This window comes from Bos indicus, chromosome 10, assembly GCF_029378745.1.
Source record: "Bos indicus isolate NIAB-ARS_2022 breed Sahiwal x Tharparkar chromosome 10, NIAB-ARS_B.indTharparkar_mat_pri_1.0, whole genome shotgun sequence".
Taxonomy (NCBI): domain Eukaryota; kingdom Metazoa; phylum Chordata; class Mammalia; order Artiodactyla; family Bovidae; genus Bos; species Bos indicus.
In genome coordinates this window covers 78,864,931-78,884,100 of record NC_091769.1, presented here as the reverse complement: position 1 = coordinate 78,884,100, position 19,170 = coordinate 78,864,931, and the positions used below count along the sequence as shown (strand labels likewise).

At 37.2% G+C, this 19,170-nt stretch overlaps 1 protein-coding gene across 10 annotated transcripts in view; it reads right to left on the bottom strand.

The window, feature by feature from the left end:
- The window catches only part of GPHN (gephyrin), a 538,037-nt gene that overhangs the window by 24,193 nt on the left and 494,674 nt on the right, over positions 1 to 19,170 (bottom strand). For all 10 annotated transcript variants that reach the window (XM_019969080.2, XM_070796736.1, XM_070796738.1 and 7 more), the window contains one exon: positions 3,247 to 3,334. In XM_019969080.2, coding sequence (XP_019824639.2) covers positions 3,247 to 3,334 — 88 coding nt within the window. The remainder of the gene's footprint in view (positions 1 to 3,246; positions 3,335 to 19,170) is intronic.

The following is a 19,170-nucleotide window of genomic DNA, read 5'->3' as shown; positions in this document are numbered from 1 at the left end:
TATCTATTTTCTAAGGAAAGTTCCTGTTTAACTTTGATGCTGGCCTGAAGGCACTGCTGTAAGCTATAGTAAATAGTCTGTGTCTACAACAAAGACAGATCCAGAGCACTAGGAAAAAGGACCTTCATAGGAATTTTGAACAACTGATGCTTCAAAGAATAGTCTCTAGGGTATAGACCTCTGAGGTGATACAGCTCAGGTCACTTTTATACAGTACCAGTGGACTGAGTCAGGAAACCCAGGACTCTCTAGAATGGAAGCAGAAGGTGTTAAGAAAGCGACTGCTAAGCCAAGATCTTGCAGAACAAGAAACACAGGACTAAATGAAATAAGGGAGACAAAAAAACATTTTAACAAATTGTTTCTTTGGAATACTGTTGATTAGTTTTAATATTCTACCACTATATGGCTCTAGGAGCTATACTCAAGGTGACCTATATGATTAATTAATACCTTTGGTGCTAAATAATCAGGGCAAACCTATGAGACCAGCCCTTTTTTCTAATCATGTGGGGTGAGGGAGACATTGTTAGGAAGAACTGAAAGTAAAAGTTGCTCAGTCATGTCCGACTCTTTGCAACCCCATGGACAATATAGTCCATGGAATTCTCCAGGCTGGAATACTGGAGTGGGCTGCCTTTCCCTTCTCCAGGGGATCTTCCCAACCCGGTGATCGAACCCAGGTCTCCTGCATTGCAGGCGGATTCTTTACCAGCTGAGCCACAAGGGAAGCCCTAGGAAGAATTAAGAGACTTTGAAATAGGAAGAAACAATTGCTAGGTGTTCAATCTGCTGCTGCTACTGCTGCTAAGTCGCTTCAGTCGTGTCTGACTCTGTGCAACCCCATAGATGGCAGCCCATCAGGCTCCCCTGTCCCTGGGATTCTCCAGGCAAGAACACTGGAGTGGGTTGCCATTTCCTTCTCCAATGCATTAAAGTGAAAAATGAAGTTGCTCAGTCTTGTCCGACTCTTCACGACCCCATGGATTACAGCCTACCAGGCTCCTCTGTCCATGGGATTTTCCAGGCAAGAGTACTGGAGTGGGTTGCCATTGCCTTCTCCCCAGAATGCTGCTGCTGCGTCGCTTCAGTCATGTCCGACTCTGTGCGACCCCATAGATGGCAGCCCATCAGGCTCCCCCGTCCCTGGGATTCTCCAGGCAAGAACACTGGAGTGGGTTGCCATTTCCTTCTCCAACACATGAAAGTGAAAAGTGAAAGTGAAGTCGCTCAGTTGTGTCCGACTCTTTGCGACCCCATGGACTGCAGCCCACCAGGCTCCTCCGTCCATGGGATTTTCCAGGCAAGAGTACTGGTGTGGGTTGCCATTGCCTTGTTCAATCTAGGGTATCCTTAATGGTTATCTATATACCTTTCATTGTCTTTGAGCTATTGTACAATTCTGTAGGTGATGGAGAATTTACAGTAATGCATATAATTCCTTAGTTTTTAGGGCAAAAAGCAGATACATAAAAAATGAAAACTTTTTGAAAAGGCTTTTTTGGAGCACGAAGAGGTGGGGCTGGGGAGATATTTTGAAGGAATCAACTGTGAAGAGTCATTTCTCCTTGGCTGAGACGAGGTTTGGGGTCTGTGGGTCCCACATGCGGCAAGGACCCCTTCCCTCTGCTCTAAGGCTTCCAGCCTCCCCCTTGATCTCAGTGCTATTAGTATGGCCCCCAAAGAGCAAAGACCTGAGATATATGGTAACATGACAAGGACACTCTAGATGTATCCAGTGAACACTGGTGACCAGATGTGCATCTCCTTGATGCCCTGCTGCCTCTCAAGCCCCTGCCCGTTCTTTGGTATAATTCCTGGAGGCAATTAATTCGGCAGTGGCTTAAGTAAATTTCCTGCCAATTCCATAGTATCGGTGCTCATAGTAGAATTTAAGTTTAAACAAGTAAATAAATTTCTTGCATACCTGAGTTTCTGTACTTAAAATTCATGTCTGCTACATAATGCTTCTGGATCTTTCTTTGACTTACTTCCCTGTGTTTTCAGTGATTGATTTTCAGACTCAGCCCTTGGGCTAAAACAGATGTTCTCTCTCTTATACTTTTCTTTCTTTCTGCTACTGAAGTACACGGGAATTCTTTTGAGGACTAGAGTTTTCAGGCTGGCAGGAGTTCGCTGCATTGATACTTTATCTCTTTCTTCCTGGTTCTTCTCTCATCTCATTCCTGCCTCGAGGAGGTAGGAAGGACAATTATTAGCTCCTCGTGGCTCAGATGGTGAATAGTCAGCCTCCAATGCAGGAGCCCCGGGTTCAAATTCCAGGTCAGGAAGATCCCCTGGAGAAGGGAATGGGAACCTACTCTAGTATACTTGCCTAGAGAATTCCACAGACAGAGGAGCCTGGCAAGCTACAGTCCATAGGGTTACAAAGATTCGGGCATGACTGAGAAACTAACACTATGGAATACTCTGGGATGCCCAGTTCTTAAAATCACCTTCTTAGTAAATTAAAGAATTATTGTAAGTATCTTACTACACAGAGAGTAAAATAAAGAAAACCAATATGCTTTACTATATTGGCTGTTTACCTGTGAGCAAATCCCTAGGATAAATGACATCTTTGTTAGCACCAATAAAGAAGGTTAAGACTAAGTGTTCTGTTCTTACCATAACTGAGCCACATCTGCCAAGCCTATGTTAATTACAAGCTTGCTGCCTCTTTAGAAGTCCTAGAAAAACAAACTTTTGGTCTGCCAAATGGTTACTGTCCCTTAATTAGTTCATTAGCAACCAAGAAAACTTTTACATGAAAACACTCTCTAGAAATAAGAAATATAAGAAATATAAGTACTTAAGTACTCTTAACCTCAGGGTCTGCTCTTATGACGCTGAGAGCTCCTCAGGTAGTTTGATGGTCATGCAAAATATTTTTTACAGCTTTGTGACAATGCAGGCCCCAGCCCCTAGGTTTTGTGATCTTGGGAGAAAATGGCAGCAATCTGCTCAAGACCTCTAGGAAAATTTGAGGGAAGACTATCCCAGCAATCTGTCTGCTATATGGAGAATACCGATTAATATCTACACTTTAACACCGTCACTGCTGGATTTAATTTGAGATGGTAAGCTGTCTGACCTGACCTATTGTACTGCATCCCTTTTAGAATGCTCAGGAATTTCTGAACACCTGTGGATTTCCAGCTTCGTAGGGGTCTGGTTATGGATACAAGATGTCTACCAGACCACTGTTAATCAATCTTATGTTTCAAGAACCCCATTTTTTCATACCTTTTCCCCCATGGACACACCCCCTGATGTGATGATGACATCAGCACGACTGATACCCTCATTCAAGGCATTGAGTAAGTCATCTGGGCTGGAAAAAAAAATAAAGACAAATTAACACACAAGGAAAGATTCTTATATACAGTGCCTGCTGAAAACTAAACCACCTATTCAGTGAGTAGGCATTAACGTGAACACAGCACTAAATTCTGTATGAAGTGGGAATCAAAAAGGTCTCTTTGCAGTGGGAGCATAACTTGTTGTGAAGAAAGAAACTTGTAAGTGCAGAAGTGGTGGTTACTGGTACTTTGATGGGCTTTTTGCTCTATATAACAAGGCGGTATAAAGAGGGGACACAGTGAAGTGTAAGTGGGCTGTCTCACCCTTCCAGTTTGCCTACGAGTATCCCGGATTTAGTTTCATGTAACATGAAAGTTACACGTTCTAGGAAATTTCAGGCATACCAGGAAAATTGATCACTCTAGGTGCTAGAGACTTAGGACCCTTTAGAGGGAATATGACTTAATTTGGTTAGGCCTTAAGAAATGGGCTGATTTTTAAGTAGAGCATCATTTCATATTTTATCCAGGAGTGACAGAGGTAAGAAAAGAAACCTGAGATCTACCCAAGAGGCTCTACAAGAGACCAAGTTGGGAGGTGCACAGCACAGAGATTAAGAGTGTGGGCTCTGAACTTGGACTGCCTGAGTTTAAACCCTGGTGCTACGACCTGGGAGATGCAGAACCTTGGAAAAGTGGTAAGTTAGTTGCTTAACCGTTCTTTGCCTTAGTTTTCCATCTATAAAGTGGGGATACGAGAAGGTTGTTATAAGGATTAAGTAACAGTACATATAAGTTTATGGAATAAAACCTTGTACAAAACAAGTTTTCAAGGAAGTTTGGTTGTTGTTGTTGATATTACTGGAAGTACTGAGAGAAGTTATCACACAAACATACCCAACAACCTGGCAGAGTTCAACTTTAGCATATTTGGCAGTTTTTATTTAGGAGAATATCGGTGACTAACACAGAAGAATATCACAGACTGGACCTCAAATACATTCACAGAACTATATTTGAAAAGTCCAAATGGCTCAGTAACCCAGGCCTGGTTTCAGCCTAAATAGTTCCATTTACTATTAGGTTCTCTTACTGAATTTAGACAGAACTCTCTTGCACCCCAAGCGCTAGTCTGTCCATGAGTATACTGGAGGTTGCTTGGCTCTGGTGAAGGAACTCCCAAGAAGACAAAACAATGGTAAAAGTTGAAAAATGGCTGACATGAAGTTCAATCTATGACGCAGAGATCCCTTGAACTCATCCAGTTAATCGCTTATGCAGCAAAAAATACCCAGGCATTTAATGAAGGAAGGATTTATGTGTAAACATTAAAAAAAAAAAAACTTAAAAAAAATCCCTGAAATGGATTTTGAAGTTAACTTGGTTAGGTGAACATCTTGGAAGAAATATATTCAAAATGGTGGATTCATGTTGATGTATGGCAAAACCAATATAATATTGTTATATATATATTATATATAACATATATAATATACATATAACATATATAATATATATATAATATATATAATAGCCTCAAATTAAAATAAATAAATTTAAATTAAAAAAATAATAAAGTATTCTTGGACTGTGTATTTTGAACAGATTTTTCATCAATCTTTTTCATTTTGCTTTAAGGAAAAAAAGCAAATTATCCCCTGTATTGAAATACTATAAGATATGAATGTGATGGATTCTTGATTACTGTATGCCCAGCACTCTGGTGCCTTTGCCTTGCTGGAACCATTAAGTTGAGCCAAATGGTTGGCCTATGGAGAAAATGGTAAAGCGCTACAAACACAGGGTGATGTGGGATGTGGTTCAGGTGAGTGGGCACTGACTATTATCAATACATATAGAATTTTGTGCTAGTATAAAGAGACATTAGCTAATTCCACCAGTTTTATCGTATTGTATTTGTAGCATGTTGACTGTACAGGGTTGTAAAGTCACTGGAAACAAAGTAGCAGTGACATACACACTGACATCTTTGTATATGGATAAAGTTCCTGGGACAGGCTAGCTGATGACTGCAAATAAACATACTTTTCTGTGATTTGTTCCCTTATTTATTATTTTCATATTATCTGGGAAAGATTTTTTCCTATTTTTGTAAAACTGAAGAGTCATCAACTTTCCACAGGAAATTTTCTAATTTGCAGAAATAAACTGAAAGGACTTTTATACCAAGCAAGTCCTTACTGTAATTTATTATGTTTCAAAGAATACGCTCAATGCTGCTTTCTACTCTGAGGCTGGTGGATTCACAAGATCACTGAATCTTAAAGTTGGAAAGGTCTTTGGGGGTCACTGTGTCCAGTAGCACAGCTCTGAGCACTCTGGGACTGGTGCGTCTCTGTCTTCTCTGCCTACCTGTTTGATCTAGTAAGAGATCATAGCTTAGAGGGATAGGCAGCAAAGTGTGGCAACTGTCAGAGGATCTGTACCTTCACTTATATTGCATGATATAATTCCACCTGTTATTTCACAATAAATCTCTGAGGTAGATTGAACAGGTATGAATCATCCCTAGTTTACAGAAAAGGAGAACGCTATTCGGAGTGGCAAAGTGGCATATTGAGGGCTAGGTGGAGCAGTACAGGCAGAGCTAGGATTAGAACCTCTGCCTCCTTGTCAAGTGCCTAAGTAGAGTAATTGTCTAGTTTTTTTCAGGCATATGACATCTCAGCAGAATAGATGATTGTGCAAAAGCATCAAACAGAGGATGCTAAGGCAACAGGTGAGGATCTGTCTGGGGTGACAAGAAAAATGTGTGTGTGGACATGTTAGTACATTTCTGGGGAATGAAACCAACATAATTCTGAATCCTATATTCAGATGAAAACTAAGTAAGATTTGATTAAACATAACTTAGGACTGCTTACAAGTCATAAATTTGCTCTCTTGTGAGTCATAATATATTCTAAGTGATGAAATATTTCTAACATAAGATAATAGTGTAACACCCATGTATCCATCTCTCAAATCTGACAAATGCTGATATTTTCCTGTATTTATTTTTTATTCACTCACCTCAACCTTTTTACTTTTAAAAAATAAAAATTGAGTTTGCTTTCTAAGACTGAGATTACTCTGAATAATGATAAAAAAAAATAGGCAGCAAAGATTATAATCATGGATATTACAGTAGGCTAAAAATAATTCATGATTTTATGTTTTGTTAAACAGAGAGCATAGCACATTAATTTTCTTAAAGAGAGGAGAGTAAAATGAGAACACAATACAGCCTTATATGTCTTATATATGACATTACTTCCATATATAAGATCAGTTGATATTTAAGAAATAAAATTAATGACAGTTATTCTCACATTTTAAAAGAACAACACACTCTCACACTTATGTGTTAGTTTTACAATTCTACGATGTAGGCAGGACAAGAGAGGTCAATGAAATTCACAAAGGCAGTGACAGATTCAAGGTCACCTATGTTCATTTTACTATTCTTTTAAACTATAGTAGTTATTCACATTGTGAAAGACACTTTGTTATATTATCTTTAGAAAAATAGCTATTTATCATTGTTATCTAAGAATATATATCTAACTTGTGTATGCCAAATAGTGATGATCAATATCTAATAAACTGTACTTTTTACATTTGAAATATAGTCTCGCCATTGCCACTGGAAGGGATATGGAATTAAGCAGATTGAGCTTTACATATATATATATCAGTTGCTTCCCTTTCCTCAAAGAGCGGCAGGTCTTAAAGGGATACTGTGATATCATTTAATTCCTAAGTCATTAAAAACTGCAGTTTTAATTAGGTTTGGAGAGTGATTAACCATTTTTAAAGATAAATCTAACACTAGTATTAATCTTGATTTACTAACACTTTCCACTTTCACTTGAAATAAGTAACCTACCCATGGTTCTTTGAGACTATCAATATTACATAAAAACATATAAAAGCAATGATTCAGTGTTAAATGCTAAAAATTTAAATGCTCAGTGACAGAAAACAGAAGTGTTAATTGAAGGCTTGAGTGTGTCAGGGCCTAGAATCAAGGTGTCTCTACCGCTGAGATGACTTTGAAAAATGAACATCATTTTTTTCGAGTCTCGTTGTCCTTACTTTTAAAATGAAAATTTGGACTAGGTCCTTTCCATGTCTAACATTCATTGATTTAAAGCACTAGAAACTGATTGTGATCTAGTTTAAGACTGACAAAAGAGTATAAACCTAAGAATGTAAATAAATTTCAAGGATAAAGAAAAAATCTTACAAACTGTCAGACAGAAAGATTAGATTTACTAACAAAGAAAAAAAGAATATTGGCTTTGGATTTCTTACCTACAACACTAAAAACTATGAAACAGTAGATTAACATCAATGTACTCTGAGAAAAAAGGCTTGCAACATCCAAATCCTATACCTAGACACTCTTCATCTATCAGTAAAGAATATTTGTGAAAATGCAAAAATTTAGATAATAAATCAATAAGTAATGTTACAGAAAAATTACTCTAAATGAAAAAAATTTAACCAGATCAGAGGCTTCAAGTTAGGGGAAGATGAAGAGTAAACACTAGTAAAACACACACACACATACATGCATTTAGAAAATATATAACTAAATCTAAATGAATAACAATCAAACAGGGAAATTATAATATATGTGCTAAACATGGATTCCTCAGAAGTTGTACAGATGTATACTAAAAAGAAAACTTAGTAACAGTCTAGATTTAAAAGCATTATTTCAGCAATGCCTAAAAGTGGGGGGAGTGGAAGTAGCTGGGAGAAGTAAAAGTATTCTCAAAGTCTCAGTGATGTAGGAGGTGCAGGGAGGAAATTGGAAGGCTGTGCAGGAAGGGTATAGTGAGCACCTTTTAAAAATGTAACAGTGGAGAAATAGACATTTCTCCAAAGAAGACATACAGATGGCTAACAAACACATGAAAAGATGCTCAATATCACTCATTATCAGAGAAATGCAAATCAAAACCACTATGAGGTATCATTTCACACCAGTCAGAATGGCTGCGATCCAAAAATCTACAAGCAATAAATGCTGGAGAGGATATGGAGAAAAGGGAACCCTCTTACATTGTTGGTGGGAATGCAAACTAGTACAGCCACTATGGAGAACAGTGTGGAGATTCCTTAAAAAACTGGAAATAGAACTGCCATATGACCCAGCAATCGCACTGCTGGGCATACACACTGAGGAAACCAGAATTGAAAGAGACACGTGTACCCCAATGTTCATTGCAGCACTGTTTATAATAGCCAGGACATTGGAAGCAACCTAGATGTCCATCAGCAGATGAATGGATAAGAAAGCTGTGGTACATATATACAATGGAGTATTACTCAGCCATTAAAAAGAATACATTTGAATCAGTTCTAATGAGGTGGATGAAACTGGAGGCTATTATACACAGTGAAGTAAGCCAGAAAGAAAAACCCCAATACAGTATACTAACGCATATATATGGAATTTAGAAAGATGGTAACGACAACCCTGTAAGCGAGACAGCGAGACACAGATGTATAGAACAGTCTTTTGGACTCTGTGGGAGAAGGGGGGGGGATGATTTGGGAGAATGGCATGTATAATATCATATAAGAAACGAATCACCAGTCCAGGTTCGATGCAGGATACAGGAAGCTTGGGGCTGGTGCACTGGGATGACCCAGAGGGATGGTATGGGGAGGGAGGTGGGAGGGGGGTTCAGGATGGGGAACACATGTACACCCGTGGCAGATGCATGTTGATGTATGGCAAAACCAATATAATATTGTAAAGTAAAAAAAATAAATAAATAAAATAAAGGCAAAAAAAAATAACAGTGGAGAAATAAATATTTGATTATTAGTATCAGAATTTGGAAGGAAAGTATGCAGGGGATGGTAGAGTATTCCATATTTTCCAAAATAATGAGTGAAGGGGAACAGATAGCACCTGGATTAAACCAACAACAGAGAAAAGGACAATGATAACAAAAATTTTATTAATAGTAAAAATAATGTAAGATGGAAGGAAAAAATATCAAGGGAATATTTATAGCAATCTTCATGGTAAAGCAAAATGACCTTCAAGCTACAATCGGGGTTACAGTAACTTAAGGCAAATGCAAGATTTCGTTTTTTAAAGCTCAAATCCCATTTGGATCTTATTTATAAGTGATACACTTAAAAGATATGAAAGAATAAAAATAAAAGCTATGGTAAAAGGCCCCAAGCTAATGTAAACATGCAAAAAATCAGGAATGGCATTTTGATGTAAAAGTGGAGTTTAAAGTCAAAAGAACTAAACAGAATAAAGAGAAGAAGCAAGTTGTGATGAAAGGCAAATTTATAAAGCTGATACAATAATATATGTCTGTCTCACAAGACATAGTCTCATTTTATCTAGGCTTCTTGACTGTCCTGCCAACTCCTTGCACGTTGTAGGCACTCAATAAATGAACTGAATGAACCCTGGCCTCAACTTAATCTCTCCACAGTAGCTTTGGGAATGAACAGTGTACAATATTTACAACTCTAATGATATTATGGGCAAATAATATTATCTGTGGATGGAAGAGAAGATACTACTTAAAATTTATATAATCATAAATAGTATTTCCTTTGAAAGGCTGTCAAGTAGATGAGGGAGTTAATTTATTTGGTGTTGCTCATGAGGGCAGAATTAGAACTAATAGCTGAGAGAAACAGGGATAAAGACTTTGGCTTAGTGTAATAAAAAGAAAAAAAATCCTTGCCATACATAACAGCCATCCAAGAATAAATGTGCTATCTCATGAGACAAATAATATCTTTCTCAGTAAAAGTATCAAATAAAAACTGATGGCCAGCTGTTAGAAATTTTCTACTGAGTAAAAGAACAGTTAATACCTATATTTCTCACACTATTCCAAAACACTGAGATGCAAGGAATGATTCTGAACTTATATTCAAGGTCAGCATCATCTGATAGCAAAACAGTCAAAGATATCGCAAAAAAAGATTATAGCCAAAATCACTGATGAACATAGACACATAACTCCTCAATGATATATAAGCAAACAGAATTCAACAATATACATCATGATCAAGTAGGATTTATTCCAGGGAGAAAAGGATGGTCTAATATTCACAAATCAATTAATATACCACATTAACAAGAAGAATAAAAATCATACGATCATCTCAATAGGTGTAGAAAGAGCTTCTGGCAAAATGCAATATCCACGTACAATAAAAACTCTCAATAAAGTGGGTAGAGGCTATGTACCTCAATATAATAAAGACCATATATGACAGACTTACAGTCAACATCATACTCAATGGTGGAAAGCTGAAAGCACTTTGAAGATCAGGAAGGAAACAAGGATGTCCACTCTCACCATTTTAATTCAACATAGCATTGAACATCCTAGCTGTGCAATCAGACAAGAGAAAGAAATAAAAGGGATCCAAACTGGAAAAGAAAAACTGTCACTGTTTGCAAATGATATGATACTATACATAGAAAATCCTTAAGATGTCAGCCAAAAAAAGCCTATTAGAACTAATAAATGAATTCAGTAAAGTTGCAGGATACAAAGTTATATATATGTCTGTTGTGTTTCTATACACTAACAACAAACAATCAGAAAGAGGAATTAAGAAAATAATCCCATTTATAGTTGCGTCGAAAAGAATAGAACACCTAGCAATAAACCTAAGGAGGTAAAAGACCTGTCCTTGGAAGACTATAAAACACTGTTGAAAGAAACTCAAGATGACACAAGCAGAAGGATACACCAACTGTGTTCACGGATTGGAGAATTAATATTGTTAAAATTACTGTATTACCCAGGGCAATCTACAGATTACACATAATTCCTGTCAAAATAACAATGGCCGTTTTCACAGAACTAGAATAAATAATTTTAAAATTTGTATGAAAATACAAAAGGCCATGAATAGCCAAAACAATCTTGAGAAAGAAGAACAAAGTTGGAGGTATCAAGCGCCCTAATTTCAAACCATACTAAAACTACAGCAATCAAAACCAGACCCAAAACAGACCCACAGATCAATGGAACAACACAGGGAGCCCAGATAAACCCACAAACTTATGGTCAATTAATCTATGACAAAGGAGGCAAGAATATACAATGAAGAAAAGATAGTCTCTTCAACGAATGATGTTGGTAAAACTGGACAGCTATTTGCAGAAGAATCAAACTTGTCCAATTTCTTACACCATATACAAAAATAAACTAAAGATGGGTTAAAAACCTAAGTGAAAATTCAGAAACTGTAAAACTCTTAGAATAAAACATGGGTAGTATGCTCTTTTACATTGATTTTAGCAATAATTTTTTTGAATAAGTCTCCTCAGGCAAGTGAAACAAAAAACAAAAATAAACAAAAGGGACTATATCAAACTAAAAAGCTTTTGCACAAAGAAGGAAACTAGCAACAAAATGAAAAAGCAGACTATTGAATGGGAGAAAATATTTGCAAAGTGATATGACCAATAAGGGGTTAATAGCCAATGTACATAAACAACTCATACAACTCAGAATCAAAAAAAAGAACAAATAACCTGATTTAAAAATGGCAGATAACCTGCATAGATATTTTCCCAAAGAAGACATTTAGATGACCAACAGGCACATGAAAAGAAGCTCAGGCTAATTAAATGTCACAGCATTGCAAGTCAAAACCACAATGAGGTATCAACTCACATCTGTCAGAATGGCTATTATAAAAAAGACAATGGTTGTCATAAAAAATAACAAGTGTTGGCAAGAATATGGAGAAAAGGGGGCTCTTCTGCAGTGCTGCTGCTGCTAAGTCACTTCAGTCGTGTCCGACTCTGTGCGACCCCATAGACGGCAGCCCACCAGGCTCCCCCGTCCTTGGGATTCTCCAGGCAAGAACACTGGAGTGGGTTGCCATTTCCTTCTCCAATGCATGAAAGTGAAAAGTGAAAGTGAAGTCTCTTAGTCGTGTCCGACTCTAGCGACCATGGACTGCAGCCCACCAGGCTCCTCCGTCCATGGGATTCTCCAGGCAAAAGTACTGGAGTGGGGTGCCATTTTGCTAGTGGGATTTAAATTGGTGCAGCCACTATGGAAGACATCTTGGAGGTTTCTTAAAAAATTAAAAATACAACTATTATATGATCCACCAATTCCACTTCTGTGTATATTTCCAAAGAAAAAAAAACAAATATTTTGAAAATATATATGTACCGCTATGTTCACTGTAGCACTATCCACAGTAGTGAAGATAGGTAAGCAACTGAAGTGTCCACTGATAGATGACTGGATAAATAGAACAAGTGGTGTGTATACAGTGTGTGTGGAATACTACTCAGCCATAAAAATGAATAAAATCTTGCCATTTGTGACAACATGGATATACCTAGAGGGGATTATGCTAAGTGAAAGTAGTTAGAGAAAGACAAATACAGTATGATTTCACTTATATGTGGAATCTAAAAAACAAGACAAATGAACAAACACATAAGAATAGAAACAGAGTTACAGATACAGAGAACAAACAGGTGATTGATAGAGGGGAGGAGATGGGGGAATGAATGATATAGGTGAGGGAAATTAAGAAGTACAAACTTACAAAATAAATGAGTCACAGGGATGAAATGTACAGTATGGGAATACAGTCAATAATAATGTAATATATTTGTATGGTGACAGATGGTAACTAACATTGTGGTGATCATTTTGTAATGTATAGAAATATTGAGTCACCATGTTGTATACTAGGAACTAACAGAGTATTGTAAATCAATTACAGTTCAATAAACCAACCAAATAACCCATGAAATAAGAGGTCAGACTTGTGATTACCAGAGGCAGGTGGTAAGGGGGGAGAGGGATTGGGTAAGGCAATGGAAAGGTACCAAGTTCCAGTTAAAAGATAAGTAAGTACTAGGGATGTAACATTCCACATGATTAATTAACATTGCTGTATGTTATATATCCAAGTTGTTAAGAGAGTAAATCCTTAGACCTCTCATCACAAGAAAAAACTTTTTTCATTTTGTATATATACAAGATGATGGTCACTAAACTCATTGTGGCAATTATTTCATGATGTATGTAAGTCAAACGATTTTTTAAAAACATTTTTATTGGAGTAGATTTACAATGTTGTGGTAGTTTCCGTGGTACAGTAAAATGACTCAGTTATATCACTCATAAATCCACTCTATTTTAGATTCTTTTCCCATAAAGATTATTACAGAGTTTTAAGTAGACTTCCCTGTGCTATACAGTAGGTCCTTGTAGTTAACTATTTTATATACAGTAGCCTTGTAGATCAATTCCAATCTCCCAATTTAATCCTTCCTCCCCTTTCCCCCTTATACCTAAAAGCTTGTTTTCTACATTTGTGACTCTATTTCTATTTTGTAAGTAAGTTCACCATTTTTTTAGATTCCATATATAAGCAGTATCACATGATATTTCTCTTTCCCTGTCTGACTTCCTTTACTCAGCATGACAATTTCTAGGTCTATCCACGGTGCTGCAAGTGACATTATTTCATTCTTTTTTATGGCTGAGTAATATTTCATTATATATGTATGTATGTGTGTGTGTGTGTGTGTGTATGTGTATCCTACATCTTCTTTATCCACTCCTCTGTTGATGGACATTTAGGTTGCTTCTATGTCCTGGCTATTGTCAATAGTGCTGTGATGAACTACTTACAATAGTGCATGTATCACCTCATACTGGTCAGAATGGCATCATCAAAAAATCTACAAACAATAAACGCTGGAGAGGGTGTGGAGAAAAGGGAACCCGCTTACACTGTTGGTGGGAATGCAAATTGGTAAATCATTATGCAGAACAGTAAGGAGGTTTCTTATAAAACTAAACATAGACCTATCATAAGTCAAATGATTATACTGTATGCCTTAAAATTATACAGTGCTGTATGTCAGTTATATCTCAATAAAACTGAAAAAAATTGTATTTGTCTTAACTTACTATAATCCTGATTCTGGCATAAATTTTTTTTTTGCTTTACCATGTAGTCTACTGCAAAGTCAAAACAAAGACAGAACCTTTACCCAAGATTAGATTTTATGGATTTCAGACAGAGTACTCAGAATGCAAATGCAGTTTTATTTTAAAATATTTAATATAAACACACAGATGGACAACAACTGCTAATTAGTTTCTTGTTTCATCTGTTATACCAACTGTGAGCTGTATCATTTTAAGAAGAGTGAAGATGACGGTAGGAGGGTGAGAAAAAATTCTAGGATTTGGAGATGAAAAAATAACGGCTGTTGATCATACAGAGATTACAAAAAAGATAAAGATAAACTAATCATATACTAATTTCTTCAGAAGTCAAGGAAGGATAAATTCCTGAATAATGAATATTTCCTGGGTGTCTATTTCAGGTACAAGATCAAACTGTATATTCATATAGTCATCATTTAGTTCTCCTTCATTCCCACTGGGTTTTTAAGTACTATGGAATCGTATAAAACTAGAACAAAGTATGGTCACCACCTTTATGTTTACAAATCAGTGCAGAAAACATATGAAAAAATTTAGAAAATGAATAAAAGGAGCAATTAAATTAACATTGATTGATTGAATTTAAATACATTAATTAAAATGAAAATACAAATGAAAAGAAATGTTACAAATGTTGAGTAGAAGAGAATGATCAGAATTGGCCTGGAATAATTAGGAAAGGCTTTCTGGACATATTGCTTTTTATGAGGGCCAGGTCATATAAGAAAAAAATTTCTGAAATTACAATACTACCTGGAGGTAATTCTTGGAACAAACGGTCAGGTCAACTGTAACAGCAACTCTTAAGGACTAAAAAAGGCAAATGCAGTACCCATGAAAAAGTCTGTCATTAAGAGTAGGAAGACCCTTTTGTCAATACCATAAAGTTTGTTACAATAAAAAATATTTTTGGTTAGCCAATAGAAAATAAGTGATCAGAAAATAAATCTATTACGTTGACTTCAAATTAAAACTTTGTATTTTGAGCAGAAAAGGGTATTTATTCCATAAAGGAAGCTGGTAGTTTATAAAGAGGATATGAGCCAATTAAATCCAGATCTAAATTCTGTCTGATAATATGAGATTTCTAGTTCTACAAATTAAGCACTAGGAAGTTAGGATATGTTTGGTTCACAAATTGGAGGATGTTAAAGCACTGGGCTTTGCTCAAATAATCACTGTACTGTTAAGTCTAGCTTGTTAATTCCTGCTAAATGTGCCAGTTTTAAAAGAATCCAATTTGCTATCTTATTGCTTGTTCCTCTTATTTCATGCTTTAATGCGAGGAGGCAGCTTCACAAATTGGCAGCAGTAGGATCAGGAAATTTAAATCCAAAACATCAATTTATGACAGAACCAAGCAAGCCCAGCATGATTTGAATGGGATAGGCTTATGGGATGGCGATTTTCCAGAAGGGGGAATTCTTTTCTTAATTAAAGGAATTTCCCAGCCCTCCAGCCCCTGAAAGGCTAGAATAGAAAGTACAAGTCAGCAGTTTGAAAGCTACATTTACCAAGCTGTTTCAAAACTGATGTAGAAATACAAACAGCTCAATAGTTAAACTCAGTTTTAGGAATGATATAAATTCAATCAATGCTGAACTTCATTTAAAAAAATTTCCCCAAGTGGATTTTGTGTATTTGAACCATGATCACTGCTTGTTATATTTAAGAGGTAAATGTGTAAGTTCACCCAAAGCCAGTGGGATAACTCTCCAACTTTTAACATTAGAAGCTTCCTAAATCTATTTGGAATTCTGCTTCCCCATCCCACCCCACATTCTTCAGAAATATAAAATGAATCATCCTAGGTACAAAGCTTTTCCTTTTTCTTTTTTTTTTTTGTGATGTGCCTCAGTTACTAATTCAGTTTTGTTGTCAGAGCCATATTTTCTGATCTGCTCCCATGGCTAAGGTACCCACTTTGAGGGAACCCTGTAAGATTTTTCTGGACAGTTGCACAGTTGGAAGTTTCTAGGTACCATGGAAAAGGAGGGTGGTACAGGAAAAGAAGGCAGGGTTGTATAATCTAGAGGAGGTACTCCTACTAAGGGCTGAAGACACAAGATTACCAAGACAGATCTTGTCCTGGCTTTTATGGAGTTTATTAGTGTGATAGGAAAGAAAACAACTCTGGCTCAATAGGAACAAATCCTTTTCCTACCCTGTTTAGGCCACATCAGGACACTGAGGGAAAAGAGGAAAATGTGAACATAGAGAAGCACATATGTGCCCAATGCCTCGTATCTTAACCAAGTCTGGCTGCACCTGTCGTGGCTGGCACACACAGCACTCTGTACTTACGTACATATGCAACCATCCTCATTTGTCTAAGACTTTCTCCACAGTAGGGAACAATAGCTCATGCTGCCTAGGAGGACAAAGAGGGGCTAACAGGTTTTTTAATCAGTCATGGGGAAAAGAAGACTTGGATATCTACTGTTCCATATTCAAAGTAGAAATAGGATGGCGCTTAGAAGTACTTCAGCCCTGTAAACACCCACTAATTTGTACCTGTTTGACATTCCCAGGTTTGACTAGTTTCATATTCAGGCTATATTCGGTGTTCCCCTCTTTCCTTTCCTATTACTTCCTGGAATTTATTGAGTAGCTACCATGTGCTGGCAATATTCTAAATGCTAAGGATAAAGCCATGAACAATTTGTTCCACATGCCTACCACCAAGCAGTTGAAGACAGCAGTTGTTTTACTTATCATTTTACCCCTGCTTTCACTATAGCTCTGCATACATCAGTCACTCAATAAATGGTCATAAAATGAATAAAATAGAAATTTAAAAGCTATCAAATAATTGTGGGTATATGGTAAAGTTTAGTTATAAAGATGTTCATCAACTACTCACAATTGAGAAAGATTAGGGAACAATCTAATGTCTGTCAACAAAGGGTCATTTCCATCAGTCAAATTATACTTTTTACTGTAGAATAATATGTATGCAGGTCAGGAAGCAACAGTTAGAACTGGACACAGACTGGTTCCAAATAGGAAAAGGAGTACGTCAAGGCTGTATATTGTCACCCTGCTTATTTAACTTATATGCAGAGTACATTATGAGAAACTCTGGGCTGGATGAAGCACAAGCTGGAATGAAGACTGCCAGGAGAAATATCAATAACCTCAGATATGCAGATGACACCACCCTTATGGCAGAAAGTGAAGAAGAACTAAAGAGCCTCCTGATGAAAATGAAATAGGAGAGTGAAAAAGTTGGCTTAAAGCTCAACATTCAGAAAACGAAGATCATGGCATCTGGTCCCATGGCTTCATGGCAAATAGATGGGGAAACAGTGGAAACAGGGGCACACTTTATTTCTGGGGCTCCAAAATCACTGCAGATGGTGACTGCAGCCATGAAATAAAAAGACGCTTACTCCTTGGAAGAAAAATTATGACCAACCTAGACAGCATATTAAAAAGCAGAGATATTACTTTGTCAACAAAGGTCCATCTAGTCAAGGCTATGGTTTTTCCAGTAGTCATCTATGGATGTGAGAGTTGGACTATAAAGAAAGCTGAGAGCCAAAGATTTGATGCTTTTGAACCATGGTGTTGGAGAAGACTCTTGAGAGTCCCTTGGACTGCAAGGAGATCCAACCAGTCCATCCTAAAGGAAATCAGACCTGAATGTTCATTAGAAGGACTGATGCTGAAGCTGAAACTCCAATACTTTGGCCACCTGATGCTAAGAACTGACTCATTTGAAAAGATTCTGATGCTGGGAAAGATTGAAGGTGAGAGGAGAAGGGGACGACAGAGGAGGAGATGGTTGGATGGCATCACCGACTCAATGGACATGAGTTTGACTAAACTCTAGGAGTTGGTGATAGACAGGGAGGCCTGGCATGCTGTAGTCCATGGGATTGCAAAGAATTGGACACAACTGAGAGACTGAACTGAACTGAATATGTAGGTATTAAAATGACATAGCAGAGTACTATGTAATGATATGGACAGATGTTTATGATGTACTCAGTAAAAAAATGGAAGGAAAATGGAAGGTGAAAATGAGTATGGGTGTTACTCGCTCAGTCTTATTCTTATCTGATTCTTATCTGACTCTTTGCAACTCCCTGGGATGTACCCTGTCAGGCTCCCCTGTCCTTGGAATTTTCCAGGCAAGAAAACTAGAGTGGGTTACCATTCCCTTCTCCAGGAGATCTTCCTGACCCAGAGACTGAACCTGGGTCTCCTGCACTGCAGGCAGATTCTTTACCATCTGAGCCACCAGTGAAGCTGAAAATAAGTACAATTTCTTGTTTTTTCCTACATACATTCACATACAGATAAACTCTATACATACACAGAATTAAAGACAAGATGAAGACTAATACTGGGAAAGATAAATGAAACTAAGAGCTGTTTCTTCAAAAATATAAACAAAATGGCTGAACTTTTAGGCAACTCATCAAGAAAAAAGAGAGAGGACCCAAATAGATAAAATGTACTTCTTGCCATGCCTACATATCTTGCTGTGCTAAGGTTCTGATGTGGTCTTTTCAGAATTTGCTCCTCTAAGTCAGAGAACTTCATTTTAAGTGGTTATTTCCTGTTTTTTCAGGACAGCAGACTTACCCACATGTTGGATATCTGATTTGAACTGATAAATATTAATATGTAAATGACTCATCCTCAGGTAGAATACTTTAAAACACAAATGGAACTCTAAATATTAGATTAGCAGGGAGTATCACAAAGTAAACAGAACACACACATGGAGCCAACGACTTGGGCTCCCCTAAGCAGCCTGGGTCTTGAGAGTCAGGGAACAAGGAGATTAACTGTCCCTTGACAGTTTTTTGCTATTCACGGTGTTCCCCCTTTCCTTTCTCTAAGGGCTATTT